Below are 24869 nucleotides of genomic sequence, written 5' to 3' on the forward strand. Positions count from 1 at the left end.
GTCATGAATGTGAGGCTACTGAGAGGTTGGAGCAACGTTCTTGGGAGGCATAAGGAAGAGCCAATGCTTCAAGATCCCCGCAGCCCAAACTCCTCCCCTGCTTTGCCCCCTTCTTCATTGCTTTGTGCTCCTCCGTAGCTGTCCGACCTCTTCAGATCTCTTAGTCTACCCTGCCGTGTTCCTTTATGCCACGGCTCCCACTGTTGTTTCAACTCATCCCCTTTCCCTCAGTCCCGGAGTGGCTGCGGCCAGCGGAGGATAGTTTGAGAGCAAGAGAGAAGGTCCTGCCCAGGGACCCCTTCTAGAGATACTGCATCCTGCCTGGGAGCAAGTTTTCCAGGGCAGCTTTGAGAAGTCGTGCAGAAATAAACCTACTTGACCCACGTGATATGGGAATGACGGACAGTAATAGCATTTGCACAATGCATCTCCACGTGAAACGTAGAACCTTTTCACTACATTTTGAGTACATAGTATGTGAAGGTTGACCTGGAAAGGGTATCCTTCTGGCTGCCATGTTTTCTCTGAAGAACTACATGTTAGTTGCAACTCCCATTTTAGAATAGGAAGTCCTACCGAGAGAGATAGGTACAACTAGACAGATACAGATACTTTAAAGTATGTGAATAAACAGTGGCACAATACAGACGTCAAAATCCATACCAGTTATTCCAGAGAGACGGATTGGGCAGAAGGCAGAAGGAGAAAAGTCTGATCATGTTTTGGCCACGTGTATGCATTATCTCAGCGTCTCTAAGAAGCGTCTGCTACTTGAGATTTAAGAAAATCGTAATAATCTATTAAGTATGAGAAATGTGCTCATCAAGAGAGAGGATTAGTGATTGAGAGCCATCTGTGCTTGCGGCAATCCTATGGTACTTTAAAGGGGTATATTAGGAAGGCACCAGTAATGACCTTGTTGCAGCACAAAGGAGAGGGTGTGGGGTGCCCCTGCATAGTGTCCCACCTCTTGTGACCTGTATCGTTTTGGAATTTCCAGTGGCTTGATCAGGAACTACTGCAGGAATCCAGATCCTGTGGCAGCCCCTTATTGTTATACGATGGATCCCAATGTCAGGTGGGAGTACTGCAACCTGACACAATGCTCAGACGCAGAAGGGACTGCCATGGCATCCCCGAATGTCACCCCGGTTCCAAGCCTAGAGGCTCATTCCGAGCAAGGTAAGGAGCCTGTGGCCAGACACCTACACGCTTAGACGCTGGGATGAAAAGCCGTGGAAATTCCCACTGGTTTGGCAGCTTTCGATGGTCCACGGATGCTCGCGTGTTGACTGAGTTCTGCCATGTGGGAGGAAGCCTGCGTGCACTCTCTGGGGGAGTCAGCGGAGTGATTTCTGGTACAAGGTTGGGTGGGCTGTGTCTTTAGGATGGGCCCAAACCCTCCAGGGTGATCGCCTGCACAACTCACCTCGTTGTGAAACGGACTATCTCAGCGTCTTAGCCAACATTTTTGTTGTGACATGCTCTGAGGTGTGTGACTCTTTCCAAGCCAGGAAGCTTTTCCAGGGATTTCTTCAAGTAGACAGCATTCGGTGCAATCTTCAGCATTGCAGATTCCGAGAAATACGACTCTGGAGCCTGTCACCCTCGAGAAACCTAACGGGGCTTCCTTAATTCCATATCGCCCTGGGTCTGTGGAGCAGTACTTGAGCTCCCAGTGCTCTAAGGCTCTGCAGCCCTAGGCCTTGATGGGAGTGATTCCTCAGTGTTCTTCCACCTCTTTCTGATGGCACTTGTACCTGGGAGGGGTCTGGAGAGAAAGAGTAGTAGGCTTCTCCTTTATTGCAATTCAGGATGCGGGACACGAGAGGATTCCCTCTCTCCTCCAAAGGAATAAGCTTTTGGCCTGCACAAATCCCTGAGAAGCAAAGTGTCTTTGCCTTCAGTCAGATAACAGGACCGTTTTCTGCCCCATGGCCCAGAAGCCAAAGGCCTTGGCTTTCATAATCAACGGTCTAGGGAAACATGCAGAATTTCCATGTCTGTCTCAGCCCCTGCCCTCGACAGCCGATCACCACCTGCAGCCTGCATTGCCAAATGCAGTGCCCTTTGCTCGATCCTTCCCCATATTCCTCATGAACATTCAGTAGAGTTTCCTAGAAAGGTGCTTGGTTGTGAGCACACTTTCCAATGAGAAGCATTCTGATCTGTTTTGTTTCTCTAAGGTTTCAGGTGAAATATTTCCAGGAACTTACTGTGTTTCTAGAATGGTAGAAGGCTCTTGCTTTAGTGTTGGTTTGTTAGTTGATTTTCTCACATCCTTCACCCTATGGATAAGGAAATGGGTAGGGTCGTAGTTCTCATAGACTCCTTTCTGTTTGTGTCAAAAGTGACTTCACATGTTTCTCTCTTCTTAGAGATACTCAGGTTGATTTCTTCTGTTTTCCTTTCAGTACCGACTGAACAAAGGCCTGGGGTGCAGGAGTGCTACCACGGTAATGGACAGAGTTATCGAGGCACATACTTCACCACTGTCACGGGAAGAACCTGCCAAGCTTGGTTATCTATGACACCGCACTCTCATAGTCGGACCCCAGAAAACTACCCAAATGCGTATGTCTTTTTTTTTACCATAAGTTAACGAAGGGCCAGTAGAAATTTCTATTAGTAGTTTCATGCTTCTACCTTAGTGTTCCGAACTGAAATTTTCTCAGATGAATTGTGCTTAGGAAAATGTCTGTGGACTATTTTTTTTGAGCAAAGTGTCTAAGAGAAGACAAATGTTTATCTGGCTATCCTTCCTCCTAGTTTAGATGAGCGGAAAGTTTTCTGGAGGCGAAGATATCACATTTAGAAAAAGTCAAGATGCCACCCATGAAACTCTTAGAGTAACCTTCCACAACACCCACTAAGGTTCTCTGCAGCCTTTTCTCATGGAAATTCTGTTAAACTAACCTGCAATTCCTGAAGTGAAGGTTCTGTTGGGCTTTTCTGTTTTGGCTTACAAGGAAAGTATATATGTATATCTATGGAGAGGTGAATCTATCTCTTTCTATATCTACGTCTTCTTCAATATGTAGAAACACAGTCAGTTCTCACCACCAGTGGTCTGAAGCAATACTGGTTGTTAGAAAGAGAATAGAAATGGCAGGAATGTAGATGAGGGTCAGCAAAGAGAGAGATGCTGGAATATAAAAGCGGTGGATAGATGGACAGAAGCCCAGGTCTGACCAAACCATGGCCAGTCTTTTGGCCGTAAGTGACTAGCAAAGACATGGACAAATGGTTTCTACATGTTGGAAAACAGACGGTAGTGGACCAAAAGAATAGTGAGTGGGGGAACAGTGAAATCAATTCCATAGATGCATTGGCTCTCTTTCTGGAGGCCCTTCATGCACTGAAGAGCAAGGTGATGGAGCCCAAATGGACTATAGCCATCTTGCTGAATGCAGAAGAAAGATTGGAATTTGGGCCTACTCTCGTAGCTAGGATTTTATAGGCCTACTGAGAATGAGAATGGATTTGTGGATGAAAGGAGCTCCAGGGGCACACATAGTAGTCTCCTGGAATCTTTCGCTAGACATGATGCTGCATATGCACAGAAAAAGGTTCCGCAAGAAAGTAGAGAAAAGAATATATCCTGAAGAAGAGCAACTGCAATTAAACAGTGAGCTCAATGAAGAGGACAGAGCTCTCACAGCATTCTGGGCTATTAGAGTTCTGACTAGCTGGAGGAGAGACCTCACTGAACCTCTTGGGAATACAGTAGAGACTCCAAAAAGTCATACTTTAGGAGTAGAATTAGTAAATTCCTAGAACAAAGGCAGCTCCAGACAAACGCTAGCAAAGCTGAAAAGCAAGTCTCCGAGCATTAAAATGGTTTCCGAGTCAATTAACTGCCAGGAGAGGAAAACTCAATCCTGTTTATAGGTAAACAACAAAGTCAAGTGGCTCAGCTATGTGGTGTTCACAGTGTGAGTTCTAACTTTAAAACTTGACTACACATAGAGAAGCTCTTAGTGTGAACCATGACCAGGAGAAAAATCAGCCAATACAAATAGACCTAGAAATGACAGAAATGATTAGAATGGCAAAAAAGTTGACATATCAATATGATAACTGAGTTTTAGGATTAAAGAAAGCTTGAATATGGAATGAAGCGGATATCATATCAAGAGACACTAGCAGTATAGAAGAAATAATCAAATTAAAGAACTAGTATAAGAAAGTATGTCTTTTTTTTTGTTTTGTTTTTGTTTTGTTTTTTTTTTGTTGTTGTTTTTGTTTTTTATTATACTTTAAGTTCTAGGGTACATGTGCATAACGTGCAGGTTTGTTACATATGTATACTTATGCCATGTTGGTGTGCTGCACCCATCAACTCGTCAGCACCCATCAATTCATCATTTATATCATGTATAACTCCCCAATGCAATCCCTCCCTCCTCCCCCCTCCCCATGATAGGCCCCAGTGTGTGATGTTCCCCTTCCCGAGTCCAAGTGATCTCATTGTTCAGTTCCCACCTATGAGTGAGAACATGCGGTGTTTGGTTTTCTGTTCTTGTGATAGTTTGCTAAGAATGATGGTTTCCAGCTGCATCCATGTCCCTACAAAGGACGCAAACTCATCCTTTTTTATGGCTGCATAGTATTCCATGGTGTATATGTGCCACATTTTCTTAATCCAGTCTGTCACTGATGGACATTTGGGTTGATTCCAAGTCTTTGCTATTGTGAATAGTGCCGCAATAAACATACATGTACGTGTGTCTTTGTAGTAGAATAATTTATAATCCTTTGGGTATATACCCAGTAGTGGGATGGCTGGGTCATATGGTACATCTAGTTCTAGATCCTTGAGGAATTGCCATACTGTTTTCCATAATGGTTGAACTAGTTTACAATCCCACCAACAGTGTAAAAGTGTTCCTATTTCTCCACATCCTCTCCAACAACTGTTGCTTCCTGACTTCTTAATGATTGCCATTCTAACTGGTGTGAGATGGTATCTCATTGTGGTTTCAGGCAAGAGAAAGAAATCAAGGGTATCCAGTTAGGAAAAGAAGAAGTCAAATTGTCCCTGTTTGCAGATGACATGATTGTATATTTAGAAAACCCCATCGTCTCAGCCCAAAATCTCCTTAAGCTGATAAGCAACTTCAGCAAAGTCTCAGGATACAAAATTAATGTGCAAAAATCACAAGCATTCTTATACACCAGTAACAGACAAGCAGAGAGCCAAATCAGGAATGAACTTCCATTCACAATTGCTTCAAAGAGAATAAAATAACTAGGAATCCAGCTTACAAGGGATGTAAAGGACCTCTTCAAGGAGAACTACAAACCACTGCTCAGTGAAATCAAAGAGGACACAAACAAATGGAAGAACATACCATGCTCATGGATAGGAAGAATCAATATCGTGAAAATGGCCATACTGCCCAAGGTTATTTATAGATTCAATGCCATCCCCATCAAGCTACCAATGAGTTTCTTCACAGAATTGGAAAAAACTGCTTTAAAGTTCATATGGAACCAAAAAAGAGCCCGCATTGCCAAGACAATCCTAAGTCAAAAGGACAAAGCTGGAGGCGTCACACTACCTGACTTCAAACTATACTACAAGGCTACAGTAACCAAAACAGCATGGTACTGGTACCAAAACAGAGATATAGACCAATGGAACAGAACAGAGTCCTCAGAAATAATACCGCACATCTACAGCCATCTGATCTTTGACAAACCTGAGAGAAACAAGAAATGGGGAAAGGATTCCCTATTTAATAAATGGTGCTGGGAAAATTGGCTAGCCATAAGTAGAAAGCTGAAACTGGATCCTTTCCTTACCCCTTATACGAAGATTAATTCAAGATGGATTAGAGACTTAAATGTTAGACCTAATACCATAAAAACCCTAGAAGAAAATCTAGGTAGTACCATTCAGGACATAGGCATGGGCAAGGACTTCATGTCTAAAACACCAAAAGCAACGGCAGCAAAAGCCAAAATTGACAAATGGGATCTAATTAAACTAAAGAGCTTTTGCACAGCAAAAGAAACTACCATCAGAGTGAACAGGCAACCTACAGAATGGGAGAAAATTTTTGCAACCTACTCGTCTGACAAAGGGCTAATATCCAGAATCTACAAAGAACTCAAACAAATATACGAGAAAAAAACAAACAACCCCATCAAAAAGTGGGGAAAGGATATGAACAGACATTTCTCAAAAGAAGATATTCATACAGCCAACAGACACATGAAAAAATGCTCATCATCACTCGCCATCAGAGAAAGTATGTCTTAAATGAAAAAATTACTGGATGAATTCCCAATCAAGTGAGATATTTCAGAAGTAAAAACTAACTGAAAAACAATTTTATACCACCTACAGAACCAGCTACACATACACACATGACACACACACACACATACACACATACCCACACATGCACAGGCTTAGAAACATGCACACACACACATACACACATGCACCTCCACAAATACTAAAAAATAATGAAATCAACTGATCCTCACAGACATGTGGGAAAATATAAAACGATTTCCTGCATGTGGGTAGGAAGTCACGGAAGGATAGGAAGGAGAGATTGCAACAGAAACAAATACTGGAAGCAAGGATAGCTAAAAACCTTTTCAAATATGAAGAATATTTAAAAATCACAGATTCAAGAAGTGAATGAATCAGATAGGGAGTTAAAAAAAACTATAATGCACTTTTGTACATCACAGTTCGATGGTCAGAAGGCAAAGATATGATAACAAGAAACATCTAATGAGAATCCAGAGGAAAAAGAGCTGTGTCTTGATAGAATAGTGATGCAAATTGCTAATGTGTTCTCATTAGAAACACTGGAACCCAGATAACAGGGAATATCATTAAAATGATAAACTAGAAAAAGAAGAGATCAACCAAGAATGCTATATCCAGCAATAAAATGCCTCGAAGATCATCCGTGTTGGATAAATGTGTATTGTGCACTGCCCCAAATAAATAAACCAAAAACTAATAATTTGGAATCAGCAGACTCCTGTAACAGGAGATGTTACCCAAAGAAAATTAGCTAGAAGAAGAATAGTACAAGAGGGGAGCTTTCTGCAGACCACGTAATGAAGAACCCAGCAAATGGCAAATGTAGATGTAAATGCAAAATATTTTATTGATCAAACTTCTGTATCTTTTTAAATGAGAGTTGACTATTTGAAGCAAGATGATAGCAATATATTTAACTTTAGCATATGTAGAGGTAAAAATTTGAACATATAGCATAAATCATGTAGGGAATAATTGGAAGTGTACCATTGTAAGTTTCTTACCTTATCCATGATGGTATGTAATATTAATGAAAGGTTGAATTTGCAGGCCCAAAGGGATATTGTAAATCCTAAAGCAATCACAAAATGGTGAATTCTGAAGGATATTCTTTTTATTTTTATTTTTTATTTTATTTTACTTATTTATTTATTTATTTATTTATTTTTATTATACTTTAAGTTCTAGGGTACATGTGCATAACGTGCAGGTTTGTTACATATGTATACTTGTGCCATGTTGGTGTGCTGCACCCATCAACTCGTCAGCACCCATCAATTCATCATTTATATCATGTATAACTCCCCAATGCAATCCCTCCCCCCTCCCCCTTCCCCATGATAGGCCCCAGTGTGTGATGTTCCCCTTCCCGAGTCCAAGTGATCTCATTGTTCAGTTCCCACCTATGAGTGAGAACATGCGGTGTTTGGTTTTCTCTTCTTGTGATAGTTTGCTAAGAATGATGGTTTCCAGCTGCATCCATGTCCCTACAAAGGATGCAAACTCATCCTTTTTTATGGCTGCATAGTATTCCATGGTGTATATGTGCCACATTTTCTTAATCCAGTCTGTCACAGATGGACATTTGGGTTGATTCCAAGTCTTTGCTATTGTGAATAGTGCCGCAATAAACATACGTGTGTGTGTGTCTTTGTAGTAGAATAATTTATAATCCTTTGGGTATATACCCAGTAGTGGGATGGCTGGGTCATATGGTACATCTAGTTCTAGATCCTTGAGGAATTGCCATACTGTTTTCCATAATGGTTGAACTAGTTTACAATCCCACCAACAGTGTAAAAGTGTTCCTATTTCTCCACATCCTCTCCAATACCTGTTGTTTCCTGATTTTTTAATGATTGCCATTCTAACTGGTGTGAGATGGTATCTCATTGTGGTTTTGATTTACATGGTACTGGTACCAAAACAGAGATATAGACCAATGGAACAGAACAGAGTCCTCAGAAATAATACCACACATCTACAGCCATCTGATCTTTGACAAACCTGAGAGAAACAAGAAATGGGGAAAGGATTCCCTATTTAATAAATGGTGCTGGGAAAATTGGCTAGCCATAAGTAGAAAGCTGAAACTGGATACTTTCCTTACTCCTTATATGAAGATTAATTCAAGATGGATTAGAGACTTAAATGTTAGACCTAATACCATAAAAACCCTAGAAGAAAATCTAGGTAGTATCATTCAGGACATAGGCATGGGCAAGGACTTCATGTCTAAAACACCAAAAGCAATGGCAGCAAAAGCCAAAATTGACAAATGGGATCTAATTAAACTAAAGAGCTTCTGCACAGCAAAAGAAACTACCATCAGAGTGAACAGGCAACCTACAGAATGGGAGAAAATTTTTGCAATCTACTCATCTGACAAAGGGCTAATATCCAGAATCTACAAAGAACTCAAACAAATATACAAGAAAAAAACAAACAACCCCATCAAAAAGTGGGCAAAGGATATGAACAGACATTTCTCAAAAGAAGACATTCATACAGCCAACAGACACATGAAAAAATGCTCATCATCACTCGCCATCAGAGAAGGATATTCTATAATAAGAATTTTCCATGTATCCAAAAGAGGGAAGCCAAAGAAGAAAAGAAGTCTTTCAAGTGCTCAAGCTCTGAGCCCATCCTGTTGCTCATTGAACCAGCTTCCTGGAATGGAGGGTCTGTGCTTAAGACTAGGTCACATGTGGAGCCTCTAGAGAGACAGTGTTGGATCCCCATGGCCCATAACACATTTCCCGTTTTCCCAGGCAACCAGAGGTCATGAATGAGAGGATTCTGAGAGGTTGGAGCAATGTTCCTAGGAGGCATAAGGGGGAGTGAATGCTCTGAGATTTCCCCACCCGGGGTCCTCCACAGCTGCCCGACATCTTCAGACCTCATAGTCTACTCAGCTGTCTCCCTTTATGCCATAAGTCCCACTGTTCTTTCAACTCATCCCCTATTCCTTCAGTCCTGGAATTGCTGTGGCCAGCAGAGGATGGACTGAGGGCAGGAGAGGAAGTCCTGACCAGGAACCCATCCTAGAGATACTGCATCCTTCCTGAAAGCTAGGTTTTCAGGGAAGCTTTGAGAAGTCTTGCAGAAACAAACCGACTTGACCCACCTGATACAGTATCGACAGACAGTAATACTCTTTTTGCAATGGTTTAACATGCTAAAGGTAGAGCCTTTTGGCTACATTTTGAGTACATAGAGTGAGACCGCTGGCCTGGGAAGGATATCATCTTGGATGCCATTTTTTCTCTGGAGAACTATATGTTAGTTCCAACTCACACATCACTATTTGAAGTCCTACACAGAGAGATATGGAGAGCTAGACAGATAGAGATACTTTTGTATGCAATACCAATTCCAGAATACACAGGTCAAAATCCATACCAGTTATTCCAGAGAGATGGCTTGGGCAGAAGGCAGAAGGAGGATACTGTGATCCCTTTTTGGTCACATGTATGTATTATCTCAGTGTTTCTAGGAAGTGTGTGCTACATTAGATTTTTTTTTCTTTAAAAAAGTGATAATCTATGAAGTCTGAGAAATGTGCAGAGAGGATTAGAGATTGAGAGCAATTTGTCCTTGTGGCAATTGTATGTTATCTCTATTGGGAATATTTCAAAGGCACCAGTTATGACCTTGTTGTAGCAAAATATGTAGTGTTCCTGCGTATTGACCCATTTTTTTGTGATGTGTATTCTTTTGGAATTTCCAGTGGCTTGGTCAAGAACTACTGCCGAAATCCAGATCCTGTGGCAGCCCCTTGGTGTTATACAACGGATCCCAGTGTCAGGTGGGAGTACTGCAACCTGACACAATGCTCAGATGCAGAAGGGACTGCTGTCGTGCCTCCAAATATTATTCCGGTTCCAAGCCTAGAGGCTTTTTTTGAACAAGGTAAGAAGCTGTGGCCAGACATTTACGTACTTGGATGCTGGGATGAAAAGCCATGGAAACCCCCACTGATGCACAAGCCTTCAGTGCTACACTGGTTCTCATGTGTTGGTTCTGGGTCTGCCATGTGGGAGGAAGCCTTAGTGCACTCTCTTGGGGAGCCAGAGGTGTGATTTTTGGTGCAACCTGTGTGAGCTGTGTCTTTAGGATGGGCACAAACCATTCTGGGTGCTCGACTTCCCTACTCCCCTCACTGTAAAAGAGACTATCTCAGTGTCCTAGACAAAATTCTTATTGCAATATGCTGTCAGATGTGTGTGTCTTTCCAAGCCAGTAAACTTTCCCAGGCATTTCTTCAAGTAGACAGCGTTCAGTGCAATCATCAGCATTGTAGATTCTGAGAAATGTGGCTCTTGATCGTGTTATCCTTGAGAAACCTAACAGGGCTGCATTAATTCCATATCTCCCTGGGTCTATGGAGCAGTACGTGAGCTCCCAATGCTCTATCTTTCAGGTCCTTTTCAGTCCAAGGCAGGTTGTGCAGTTCTTAGCTTTGAAGGGAGTGATTTTTTAGTGTTCTTTGCCTCTTTCTGATGGAACTTGTACCTGCCGGGGGGTCTGAAGAAAAAGAGTAGTAGACTTTTGCTTTATTGCAATGCATTATGCTGGGCATGAGAGGATTCCCTATCTTATCCAAGGTGATAAACTTTTGGCCTCCACTCATCCCTGAGAAGTGAAGTGTTGTTGCCTGCAGTTTTAGCTGCAGGACTGTTGTCTGTCCCATCACCAGGAGTTTAATGCTTGTCTTTTTTGAGCAATGATCCAGGGACACATGCAAGGTTTTTGTATGTGTCCTTGCCTCCTCCCCAAAAAACCATTTTAATGCTTGGAGATTTGCTTTTCAGCTTTGCCAAATGCATCACCCTTTCTTCTCTGCTGTTCCATATCCTCATGAACACTCTGTAGAGATTCCTAGAAATGAGCTTGCATGTTAGTGGAGTTTCCAATGAGAAGCAATCTAATGTTTCTTTTCCACTAAGTTTTACATGAAATATTTCTAAGAACTTACTACAGTTCCAGAATGGCAGGCATCTCTTGCTTTCATGTTTGTTTGTTTGTGTGTGTTTTCTCATGTCAATTTGCCTATTAATAAGGAATAGAGAATGGCTGTAAATCTCAGAGACTCCTTTCTGGTTTATGTCATAAATGACTTCATGTATTTTTCTGTTCTAGGAAATACTAGGCTTGATGTCTTCTGTTTTAATTTCAGAACTGACTGAGGAAACCCCCGGGGCACAGGAGTGCTACTACCGTTATGGACAGAGTTACCGAGGCACATACTCCACCACTGTTACAGGAAGAACTTGCCAAGCTTGGTCATCTATGACACCACACCAGCATAGTCGGACCCCAAAAAACTATCCAAATGCGTAGGTCTTTGTTCTTTACCATAAGCGAAGGAAGGGCCAATGGAAGTTTCCATTAGAAGATTCATGCTTTAAGGTGACCTCTCAGGACTCAACTTGGCTCAGATGTAGAGGAACATTGCTTGTGAGCAAAAGTTCTTAGAGAAGACTTTTTATTTTATTTATTTATTTATTTTTGAGAGAGAGTCTCACTCTGTTGCCCAGGCTGGAGTGCAGTGGCACGATCTTGGCTCACTGTGAGCTCCACCTCCTGAGTTCACACCGTTCTCCTGCCTCAGCCTCTCTAGCAGCTGGGACTACAGGTGCCCGCCACCACACCCGGCTAATTTTTTGTAGTTTTAGTAGAGACAGGGTTTCACTGTTCTAGCTAGGATGATCTCGATCTCCTGATCTCGTGATCCACCTGCCTTGACCTCCCAAAGTACTGGGATTACAGGCATGAGCCACCATGCCCGGCCGAGAAGACATTGTTTAAGCTGGCTCTCCTTCCTCCTAGTTTTATGGAAGCAGGAGGATATACGGAGGTGAGGAGATCTTATTAATAAAACAGTCAGGATGACAAATGACCACAGAGTTAGAGTACCCTTCTACAACATTGGCTGAGGGTTAATGCAACCTTTCACCCTGGAATTCTATCATTCTAAGATCTAGTCCCTGAAATGAATGTTGTGTTGGTCTTTTGCATCTTGGGTCACAGGGAATTGATATGTGAACATCTATGGAGTGGCAGACTTTTTTCTAACCACACCTTTTTCAATGGGTACAAACACGCTTGGTCCTGAGCACCAGTGATCTGAAGGGATAGGGTTGCCCGGAGGAGAAGAACAAAGGCAGGAAAGCAGATGAGAGTCAGCAAAGGGGCGATGCTGAAAAGTAAAAGGGGCAAGTAGATGGACAGAAGCTGTGATCTGACCACTCTATGGCCAGTCTTTTGGCCATAAGTGACTACCAAAGACATGGCAAAACGGTTTCCACATGTTGAACAATAGATGCTAGAGGACTAAGAGTATTGTGAGAGGGAGAAAATGAGATCGACCCATCAATGCCTTGACTTTCTTCAAGGAGACCGTTCCTGCACTGAAGAGCAAGGAGATGGAGCCCAAGCTGACTGTAGCCATGTTGCTGAATGGAGGAGAGTGATTGGACTTTGGGATTACTCAGGTAGTTAGGATTTTCTAGCTGTGCTAAGAGTAAGAATGGATTTGTGGAGGAAAGGAGCTCCAGGCATAGAAGTGTCCTCAAGTGTTAGACTAAACATAAAGCAGCACTTCACAGGAGATTTTTCACAAGAAAATATGGCAAAAAACATCTATTGAGGAACCACAACTACAAGGGAACAGTGAGCTTAATAAAGGTGACACAGCTCACATAGCACTCTGGAATATTGGAGTTTTGACCAGCCAGAGAGAAGAGACCTCATTGAAAACCTTGGGCATTCAGTGGAGACCTCAGAAAAGTCAGACTTTATGAGTGGAATTTATATGTTCCTAGAATAAAGGTGGTTCCAGAAAAACCCTAGCAAAGTTGAAAAGCAAATCTCCAAACATTAAAATGGTGTCCTAGTCAATTAACTGCCCTCTAGAAGAAAACTCAACCATCTTTAAGGTGAACAACAACAAAGTTAAGTTGCTGAGCTATGCAATATCCACAGTGTGAGTCCTAAATTTATAACTTTACTACACATAAAAAAGCATTTAGTGTGAACCATAACCAGGAAAATAATCAGTCAATAAAAGCAGACCCAGGAATGATAGAAATGATTTAAATGGCATGAGAATTTGGCATATTGGTATGATAACTGGATTTCTGGATTTAAGAAGACATAAATATGGAACATAACTGATATCATATCCAGGGAAAGTAAAAGGATAAAAGAGTCAAATCAAATTAAATAACTATTAAAAGGTATATCTTAAATGAAAAATTCACTGGGTGGTCTCCCGATCAGGTGAGTTGTTTCCAGAGAAAGAATTAACTGAAAAATAATCCAATAGAATCTACAGAAATAGCTACACACATACACACACACACTGGTGCATGTGCACACACAGAGGAATACATAGCAATGCTCAATGTGTTTTACCCTAATAAGAGCTTTTGTGATATATGATTGAAAAACTGACACAACTAAAGAGAGGAACAGACAAGCCCACACTCTGAGTTAGAGATTTCCTTGATTCTCTCACTACGGTTATAAATCTTTCCCAAACACAACAGGCTAGAACAAATATACAAAAAATTAGACATAATATCTTTGTTCTTAATAAAAACGTCGACCTATTTAACAGTATACCAAACTACAGAATACATGTTAAAGTGTGCATGGAGCATTCACTGAGGTATACTCTATACATGGCCTTCCAGCAAGTCTCCATAGATTTGAAAGAATTAAAGTCATAGAGAGTGTGTCCCTGAACATAACAGAATAAAGTGAGATAAGAATAATGAAAAGTTTGCTGTCTTCTCAAATATTTGGGAGTCATACGGTGCATTTCAAAATACTCTTTGGGACAAAGAAGAAATCACTAAGGAATTTAGAAAAGTTTTGAACTGAGTAAGAATATAACACAGTCTATCCAAACTTAGGAGATGCAGTGAATGTCTTTAGGCTTTTACATAACTTTAGATGTTCTTAGGGAAAAACAGAAACATGTAAAAATCAAGATTTCAAACTGCAATTCTCCAAGTGTAGTCTAGAGAAACCTGAAGACCTTTGAGTACCTTCAGAGATAGTCCATGAGGTTAAAAGACTTTGCTATGTCAAAAGTAAGATGCTATTGACCCTTTTTACTTTCATTTTCCAACAAAAGAAGAGTGGAGTTTTCCAGTGGTTACATAGTATGTAATGGCATCATGTCTCCGATGGCTAAGAAAATGGGTGATTGTTGACTTTGAGTGTTAAAAAATTCTCAGTGTTGGTTTCTCATACAATATTCATCTTGTGTTTTGAAAAAGAAAAGCTCTTTGGAATCCCCTGTGAACAAAGACTTTGACAGTTGTTGATCTAAGACCACAGCTTAAATATCTAGATGAAAGAAAGAAAAGAAAAGAAAAGAAAAGAAAAGAAAAGAAAGAAAGAAAGAAAGAGAAAAGAAAGAAAGAAAAGAAAGAAAGGAGGAAAGAAAGGAAGGAAGAAAGAAAGAAAGAAAAGAAAGAAAGAGAGAGAGGAAAGAAAGAAAGAGAGAGAGGAAAGAAAGAAAGAAAGAAGAAAGGAAAGGAAAAAGGAAAGGAAAGGAAAGGAAAAAGGAAAGGAAAAAGAAAGGAAAGGAAAGGAAGGGAAGGGAAGGGAAGGGAAGGGAAGGGAAGGGAAGAAGGGAAGGGAAGGGAAGGAAGGAGGGAAGGGAAGGGAAGGGAAGGGAAGGGAAGGGAAGGGAAGAAGTAGTCCAAACCAATGATATTCAATGAACAAGAAAAGAGACCAACAAGGGAGTAAACCCATGAAACATAAAGTTGATTCTTTGAAAAGATCCATATGATTGACCACAGTCTGGCTAAACAAATGACAGACCAATGAGGGTGTACAACTATTACCACCTGGAGTAACAGGGGAGAGGCGCCATTGGTATAGCATCTTCCAGGTCTGAAAGCTGAAAAGAAGATTTTGAGAACGGCTGTAGGTGAATAAATTCAGGAACATTAATCATGTGGACCAATTCCTGAGGAAGACAACAAATCAGCAAACCAGATGCTGAATAGATTGTGTAGTACTATAGAGAGACATACAGAGTGGCTGACAGAGAAATATTTGTATGTGCATAAAACAATGTACAAGACACACTTCAAAATCAATCTCAGTTAATCTGGAGGAACGTATTTCGCAGAAGGTGGAAGAAGGGTATTCTGATCCTCTCTTGTACACATTGATGTTCACTCTCAGTTTTCTTATAGAGCACAGACAACTTTGGATGTGTTACAATATGAATGATAATTTGTCTTTGAGATGTTCACAGTTGTTTAGAAGTTGAGGACCATTTGTGCATACTATGGGACCTTTAGTGAAAATATTTCAAAGTCACTTTTTTACACTTTGTTACAGCAAAACTTAGAGAGTACTGGATGCCTCTGTATCTTCTTCCATCTCTGATGACCTGTATTGTTTTGTAATTTGCAGTGGCCTGACTAGGAACTACTGCAGGAATCCAGATGCCGAGATTCGCCCTTGGTGTTACACCATGGATCCCAGTGTCAGGTGGGAGTACTGCAACCTGACACAATGCCCGGTGACAGAATCAAGCGTCCTTGCAACTCTCACAGTGGTCCCAGATCCAAGCACAGAGGCTTCTTCTGAAGAAGGTAGGAAGTCTGTGGCCATACAACCATACCCTAGGACATAGGGATGAAAAGAGTTGCAAAATCTTAGTGATATAGAAGCCTTCCATACTCACACAATTCCAAGTAGAATGTGGACTCAGGGTCAGCCACTGGGAAGGAACACTCAGCACCTTCTCTGGGAGAACCAGAGCTGTGATGTTTAATACCCTGTGAGAGGGTGGTGTCTTTAGGAAGGGTGCAGGCCCTCTAGGGCACTGGACTTACCACTCCCCTTGTTATTCATCAGATCATTTTAGTATCATAGCCAGAAGGATATTCTAACATTTTGCCAAATTTGTGAAGATTTACCAAGCTCATGATAAGCCTTTCCTGATATTTCTTCAAGTAGGCAGTGTTCATTACATCTTTGGCTTTACAGTTGCGGAGGAATGTGGTTTTTGAGTCTGTCATCCTTGAGGTACCTAATAAGAATTTTCTTAGTTCCATATACTTCTGGGTCCAGGTAGAAGTACATAGCCAACAAATGCTCCATCGTTCTGGCCTACCTCCATCTTAGGCAGGTCCTGCACAACTAGGCTTTGATGGGCGGGATCGCTCAGTGTTCTTGTCCCTCCTCATGGAACATGTATCTATGTTGGTCTTTGAAAAGAAGAGTAGCAGATGTCTACTTTGTTGCAATGCAGAATCCTGGGCCAAAGATACCCCCTCCCTCCAAGGGAATAAAATTTTGGCCAGTACCCCTCTCTGAGAGACAATGTATCTTTGCCTACAAGTCCTAGATGCAGGACTGCTTCCTGCCCCAACTTCAAGAAGCTAAAGACTTTGGCTCTGGAGGATCAGCAGTCTAGGGAAATGTGTGATGGTTTCATGTTTGCCCCCACTGACAGTCAGTCACCACCTACAGCCTGCACAGCCTGATGCATAGCAGTCTAGTCTCCTGCCTTATTCTCAGGAACACCCAGAAGATGTCTATGCACATGAGTGCAATTTTGACTGATAGGCACTCTGATCTTTCCTTTGGTGCCCATGTTTTAAAGGAAATCTTTCTAAGAGCTCATTAAAGTTCTACAATGCTATGAATCTTTGGGTTTTATTGGTATGTCCATCTACCTGCTAGTACAGAACAGAGCATGGTAGTCTTTCTCAGAGACAATGGTCCTGTTTCAGTCACAGATTTCTTCTCTTGCTTCTGTGTTCTAGAAATTACTCAGCTTGATTTTTCCTCTTTGAATTTCAGCACCAACAGAGCAAAGTCCCGAGGTCCAGGACTGCTACCATGGTGATGGACAGAGTTATCGAGGCTCATTCTCCACCACTGTCACAGGAAGGACATGTCAGTCTTGGTCCTCTATGACACCACACTGGCATCAGAGGACAACAGAATATTATCCAAATGGGTACGTCCTTGAGTTTTTTTCAAAGAGAGACAGCAGCCCCCTTACATTTCTCTTGGAAGGGCCATGCTTCCAACAAACTTCTCATGACAAATTTATCTCAGATCTGGAATATTGGGTAGAATGTCTCAGGCTTCTTTCTTCAGGCACAGTGTCTGAAAGAAGAGAAATGTCAGGCCAGCTCTCTTTTCTCATAGTTGACTGAAGCAGGAAGATATTTGAAGGTGGTGAGGTCTCATGAATAGAAAGCTCAGGAGAACACATGGTCACGTGCTTAGAAATAGCACCATTTCACAATGCCTACTAAAGATCAATGCAATAGTTCAACCAGGGATTTCTGTCATTCTAATCTCCAAGCCCTGAAGTGAAGGTTGTGTTAGCCATGTTCATCTTGGGCAACAAGTAAAAGATATCTATGTCACCATCTAGATCTTCCTATCACTTTCTCTTCTAACCTGTACAAACACACTGGGTTCTGAGAATAAGGTATCTGAAGAGCTATGTGTTGCCAGCACATGAGCAAAAGTAGGAAGGCAGCTGAGAGTCAGGAAGTATAGAGATTCTAAAGAGTTACACATGCAGGAAGATGGACAGAAACCCAGTTCTGACCATGTCAACGTTTCTGCCATGAAGGACTATCAAATACATGGGAAAAGTGTTTTCACAGGTGGGACAACAGACATGATAGGCCTGAGAGAATTGAGAAAGGGAATCAAAGGAGATCAACCATACCATGTCCCTAGCACCCTTCCTGGAGACCCTTGGAGGGCAAGTAGATGGAGCCCAGCTAACCACAGCAGTCTTGCTTAACTGAGGAGAGAGACTGGAGTTTGTGATGCCTCAGGCATCTGGCATGTTCTAGGCTGGCTAAGAATGAGAAGGGATTTGTGGAGGAAAGGAGTTCCAAGAATATGCACAGAAGTCTTCTCAAGGCTTTGACTAAATACAAAGCTGTGTATGCACAGGGAGAGTTTTCACAAAGACAGAACAATGAAGAAAAGCTACCAGGGAAAGAACAACTGCAAAGGAACAGTGAGCTCAATGGAGATGCCAGAGCTCACATAACACTGGAAGATATTTGAGTTCTGACCACTCACAGGAGAGACACCTCAATGAACATCTTGGGCATTCAGTAGAGGTCAAAGAAAGCCATACTTTGGGAGTAAGATCTTCGGATTCCTAGAAACAAGGTGACTCCAGAAACACTCCAGCAACTCTTCTTCCAAACCAGTCTAAAAGGATCCAAATGATTTCTAAGTAAATTAACTGCTTTCCAGAAGAAAGTAAACTCAACCCTCCTTAGAGGTAATACAACAACCCTATTGTATTAGGAATGAATACAAGTTGCTCAGTTATATGACATCCCCAGTGTGCATCTTCCATTTAAAAATTTACTAGACCCAAAATAAGTTTTCACTGTGATCCATAACTGGGAGAAAAATCACTCAACACAAATAGACCCAGAAATAATAGGAATATGGCATTGGCAAGAACATTCAAAAGCACCCCTGAGAACTGTATTTCAGGAAAATGTCAGCAAGAGCTGACCATGAGATAAACGAATGCATAATATCAGAAAAAAAAGAATTGAGTAGCCAAATGGAAGTTTAAAAACTGAGAAAAGGTATACTGTAATGAGGAATTCACTGGATGGCCTTATCATCATCACTTTAGACATTATGGTAGGAAAAGTGAACAAGAAAATAATTCAATTAAAGTTAGACAAACCACAAGACAGACACAAATACACATACACACAATGACTGAACCAATTAATCAACAGAGCCTGAAGGACATCTAGGAAAACATCCACACATTTAATATATGTGTTAGGCAAGTCACAGAAGGAGAGGAAAAAGATGTTGTGACAGAAATTATACTTGAAGCTGTGATGGCTGACAAATTTCCAAACATACAGAAAATGAGAAACTCAGAGTCATGAAGCTCTATGACTCACGTATAGATTTTTAAAGAGCAAAACTCTGATTTACTGGGGTATATCATAGTTAAATTGTCTGATTTCAAAGCTAAGAAAAAAAAAAGAGGGGGTTCCTATGAACAAACATTTTGACAGTTGATCTAAGACCACAACTTAAATATCTAGGCAAGGAAAAGCAAATAAGACCCAAGGAAAGAGGATGGATAGAAATAGTCCAAACCAATGACATTCAGTGAACAAGAAAATAGACCAAAAAGGGAGTAAATCCATGAAACAGAAAGTTGGTTCTTTGAAAAGATCCATGTGATTGACCACAGTCTGGCTAAACAGATGACAGACCAAGGAGGGAGTACAACCGTCACCATCAGGAGTAACAGGGGAGAGGAGCCATTGCTATACCATACTCCAAGTCTGAAAGCTGACAAGATATCGAGAAAAACTGTATGAGAATAAATTCATGAATATAGATCATGTGGATGGATTCCTTAGGTAAACAACAAATCAGCAAACCAGACACTGAATAGATTGTGTACTCCTACAGAAAGACACACAGATAGCCAAACAGAGAAATATTTGTATATGCATACAACAGTCTACAAGGCACACTTCAAAATCTCTCAGTTAACCCAAAGGAATGCATTTTGCAGAAGGCGGAAGGAGGGTATTCTGATCCTTTCTTGTACACATTGATGCCCATTGATCAATGGGTATGTCTTTGAGTACGTCTCTCAGTTTTCTTATGGAGTATAGACAACTTTGGATGTGTTACAATAAGAATAATGATCTGTCTTTGAAATGTTCACAGTTGTTTAGAAGTTGAGGACCATTTGTAATTGTTACGGGACCTTTAGGGAGAATATTTCAAAGTCACTTTTTAACACTTTGTTACAACAAAATGTAAAGGATGTCTGGTGCCCTTGTATCTTCTCCCATCTCTGGTGACCTGTATTGTTTTATAATTTGCAGTGGCCTCACCAGGAACTACTGCAGGAATCCAGATGCTGAGATTCGCCCTTGGTGTTATACCATGGATCCCAGTGTCAGATGGGAGTACTGCAACCTGACACAATGTCCAGTGACAGAATCAAGTGTCCTCGCAACGTCCATGGCTGTTTCTGAACAAGGTAAGAAGTCTCTGACCAGACAACCACACCCTTGGACACTGGGATGAAAAGAGTTGCAAAATCTTAGTGATACAGAAGCCTTCCATGCTGCACGAGAATTTGAATGTGGGCTCAGGGTCAGCCACTGGGAAGGAAGCCTCAGCGCCTTCTCTGGGGGAACCAGAGCTGTGATTTTTGGCACCCCGTGACAGGGTGGTGTCTTTAGGAAGTGTGCAGACCTTCTAGGGCACTGAACTTACCACTCCCCTGGTTATTCAACAGATAATTTCAGTGTCCTAGTGAAAATGAATATGCTAACATCCTGCCAAATTTGTGATGATTCACCAAGCTCATCATGAGCCTTTCCTGGTATTTCTTCAAGTAGGCAGTATTTATTGCAAACTTCAGCTTTGCAGTTTCAGAGGAATGTGGTTTTTGAGTCTGTCTTGAGAAACCTAATATGAATATACTTAGTTCCATATCCTCCTGGGTCTAGGTAGCAGCATATAGCCAGCAAATGCTCCATCTCCCTGTCTACCTTCATCTTAGGCAGGTGCTGCACATCTAGGCTTTGATGGAAGGGATCTCTTAGTGTTCTTGCCCCTCCTTCTCATGGAACACGTATCTATGTTGCTCTTTGTGAAGAAGGGTAGTGGATGTCTACTTTGTTGCAATGCAGGATCCTGGGCCCAAGATTTCCTGCCTTCCCTCCAAGGGAATAAAATTTTGGCCAGTACCCCTCTCTGAGAGACAATGTGTCTTTGCCTACAAGTCCTAGATGCAGGACTGCTTCCTGCCCCATCTTCCAGCAGCTGAAGGCTTTGGCTTTGGAGGATCAGTGGTCTGGGTAAATGTGTGATGGTTTCATGTCTGCCCCCACTGACAATCACCACCTACAAGCTACACAGCCCAATGCATGGCACTCTGTTCTCCTGCCTTGTTCTCAGGAACACCCTGAGGAGATCTTTGCCAAAGAACATGCACGTGGGTACAATTTTGACTGATAGGCACTCTGATCTGTCCTTTGGTGCCCAGGTTTTAAAGAAAATCTTTCTAAAAACTCATTGAAGTTCCAGAATGCTATGGATCTTTGAGTTTTGTTATTGGCTTGTCCATCTGCCTCCTAATATAGAACACAGCATGGTCGTCATTTTCAGAGATGACTGTCCTGTTTCTGTCATAGATTTTTTTTCTCATGCTTCTGTGTCCTGGAAATTACTCAGCTAGATTTCTCCTCTTTGAATTTCAGCACCAATGCAGCAAAGTCCCGGGGTCCAGGACTGCTACCATGGTGATGGACAGAGTTATCGAGGTTCATTCTCTACCACTGTCACAGGAAGGACATGTCAGTCTTGGTCCTCTATGACACCACACTGGCATCAGAGGACCACAGAATACTACCCAAAGGGGTACGTCTTTGAGTTTTCTCTGAAGAGAAACAACCGCCCACTTAAATTTCTCCTGGAAGAGACATGCTTCCAGCTAACTTCTTATGAACAATTTCTCTCAGACCCAGAATGTTGGATGGAATGTCTCAGGCTTCTTGCTTTGGGCACAGGGTCTGAGAGGAGAGAAATGTCAGGCCAGCTCTCTTTTCTCATAGTTGACTGAAGCAGGAGGATACTTGGAGGTGGTGAGGTCTCATGAATAGAAAGCTCAGGAGAACACATGATCATGTGCTTAGAAATAGCACCATTCTACAATGCCCACTAAAGACCAGTGCAATAGTTCAACCAGGGAATTCTGTCATTCTGTTCTCCAAGCCCTGGAGTCTAGGTTATGTTTGCCATGTTTGTCTTGGGTAACAAGTGAAGGACATCTATATTGACATTGAGATCTTCCAATCACTTTCTCCTCTAACCTGTACAAACACACTGGGTTGTGAGAACAAGGTGTCTGAAAATCTATGTGTTGCCAGCACATGAGGAGCAAATGTAGGACGGCAGCTGAGAGTCAGAAAGTGTAGAGATGCTGAAGAGTTACACATTCAGGAAGATGGACAGAAACACAGGTCTGGCTATGCCAGCCTTTCCTCCATGAAGGACTATCAAATACATGAGAAAACTGTTTTCACAGGTTGGACAACAGATATGGTAGGCTTGAGAGAACTGCAAAAGGGAATCAAAGGAGATCAACTCCATCATTCACCTGTCTTCCTTCCTGGACACAGTGTTGGATTGCAGGACAAGCAGATGGAGCCCAGTTGACCACAGTAGTCTTGCTTAACTGAGGAGAGAGACTGGAGTCTGTGATGCCTCAGGCAGCTGATATGTTCTAGGCTGGCTAAGAATGAGAAGGGGTTTGTGGTGGAAAGGAGCTCCGGGAATACACACAGAAGTCTCCTCAAGTCTTTGGCTAAACACAAAGTTGCATATGCACAGGGAGAGTTTCCACAAAGAAAGAACAATAAAGAAAAGCTACTTGGGAAAGAACAACTGCAGGGGAACAGTGAGCTCAATGGAGATGACAGAGCTCACATAGCACTGGGGGATGTTTGAATTCTGACTACTCAGAGTACTACATTTTGGGCTTTCAGTAGAGACCAAAGAAAGCTGTACTTTGGGATTGGGATCATCTTATTCCTAGAATCAAGGTGACTCCAGAATCAAGGTGACTCCAGAAACACTCCAGCAATCCTTCTTCCAAGCCAGTCTAAAAGGATCCAAATGATCTCCAAGTAAATTAACTGCATTCCACAAGACAAAAACTCAACCCCTGCTTAGAGGCAAGGGACAAATACAAGTTGCTCAGTTATATGGCATTCCCATTGCATGCCTTCTATTTAAAAATTTAATAGAAACACAAGAAGCTTTCACTATAATACATAACTGGGAGAAAAATCACTCACCACAAACAGGCCCAGAAATGATAGAATTAGTGACATTGGTGAGAACATTTAAAATGCATTTCTGAGAAATGTGTTTCAGGAAAATGTCAGCAAAAGCTGACCATGAGAGAAACAAAAGCAGAATAGCAAGAGAAAAGAAAAGAATTGAAAAGCCAAATGAAAATTAAAGAACTGAGAAAAGGTACACGTCTAATGAAGAACTCACTGGATGACCTTACCGTCACTTTAGATATTACGGTAGGAAAGGTGACCTAGAAAATAATTCAATAGGAGCTACACAGACCACAGGACAGACAGGCAGACCAACAGACAGGCGCACACACACACACACACACACACACACACACACACACACACACACACACAAAGACTGAACCCATTAATCAACAGAGCCTCAAGGGCATCTAGGAAAAATCCACACATTTAATATATGTTTTAGGCAAGTCACAGAAGGAGAAGAAAAATATATTGTGACAGAAATTATACTTGAAGTGATGATAGCTCACAACATGCCAAATATCCAGAAAACAAGAAACTCATAGTCAAGAAGCTAAATGACTCAGGTATAGAATTTTAAAGAACAAAACTCTATGATTTACTGGGATACATCATAGTTAAATCGCCCCAATTCAAAGCTAAGAAGAAAAAAGCTGGGTTCCTATGAACAAAAGCTTTGACAGCTGTTGATCTAAGACTACAGCTTAATAAGACCCAGCTTACATATCTAGGCAAGGAAAAGCAAATAAGGCACAAGAAAAGTGGATGGAAGGAAATAGTCCAAACCAATGACATTCAGTGGACAAGAAAATAGACCAACAAAGGAGTAAATCCACGAAATAGAAAGTTAGGTTCTTTGAAAAGATCCATATGATCAAAGTTGGCCTAAACAGATGACAGACCAAGGAGGGAGCATATCCATCACCATCAGGAGTAACAGGAGAGAGGCACCATTGCTTAGCATCCTCCAGGTCTGAAAGCTGAGAAGTAGATATTGAGACCAACTGTATGTAAATAAATTCAGGAATGTAGATCATGTGGATGGATTCCTTAGGTAAACAACAAATCAGCAAATCAAACACTGAGTAGATCATGCAGTTTTATAGAGAGACATACAGAGAGCCTGACAGAGAAACATTTGTATGTGCATAAAACAATCTACAAGACACACTTCAAAATCCCTCTTGGTTAATCCAGAGGAATGTATTTGGCTGAAGATGGAAGGAGGGTATTCTGATCCTTTCTTTTACACATTGATGTTTTCTCTCAGTTTTCTTATAAACTTTGAATGTGTTACAATAAGAATAATAATCTGTCTTTGAAATGTTCACAGTTGTTTAGAAGTTGAGCACCATTTGTGAGTGTTTTGGGACTTTTAGTGAGAATATTTCAAATTCGCTTAACACTTTGTTACAACAAAACATAAAGGGTGCCAGGTGGCGTTGTTTCTTCTCTAATCTCTGGTGACCTGTATTGTTTTGGAATTTGCAGTGGCCTGACCAAGAACTACTGTAGGAATCCAGATGCTGAGATTCGCCCTTGGTGTTATACCATGGATCCCAGTGTCAGATGGGAGTACTGCAGTCTGACAAAATGTCTGGTGATGGAATCAAGTGTCCTCGCAACTCCCACAGTGGTCCCAGTTCCAAGCACAGAGGTTCCTTCTGAAGAAGGTAAGAAGTCTG

General features: G+C 41.6%; 1 protein-coding gene across 1 annotated transcript in view; it reads left to right on the forward strand.

Moving 5' to 3' along the window:
• The first annotated feature begins 1070 nt into the window (after positions 1 to 1070).
• Positions 1071 to 24869, forward strand: part of LOC104667539 (apolipoprotein(a)) — an 84521-nt gene continuing 60722 nt past the window's right edge. Inside the window, exons 1-9 of the mRNA XM_030929434.1 lie at positions 1071 to 1182; positions 2415 to 2574; positions 10026 to 10207; positions 11475 to 11634; positions 15743 to 15924; positions 17141 to 17300; positions 20203 to 20360; positions 21589 to 21748; positions 24676 to 24857. Coding sequence (XP_030785294.1) covers positions 1128 to 1182; positions 2415 to 2574; positions 10026 to 10207; positions 11475 to 11634; positions 15743 to 15924; positions 17141 to 17300; positions 20203 to 20360; positions 21589 to 21748; positions 24676 to 24857 — 1399 coding nt within the window. The 5' untranslated portion in view covers positions 1071 to 1127. The remainder of the gene's footprint in view (positions 1183 to 2414; positions 2575 to 10025; positions 10208 to 11474; positions 11635 to 15742; positions 15925 to 17140; positions 17301 to 20202; positions 20361 to 21588; positions 21749 to 24675; positions 24858 to 24869) is intronic.

The sequence above is a fragment of the Rhinopithecus roxellana genome, chromosome 4 (genome assembly GCF_007565055.1).
Source record: "Rhinopithecus roxellana isolate Shanxi Qingling chromosome 4, ASM756505v1, whole genome shotgun sequence".
Classification (NCBI taxonomy): domain Eukaryota; kingdom Metazoa; phylum Chordata; class Mammalia; order Primates; family Cercopithecidae; genus Rhinopithecus; species Rhinopithecus roxellana.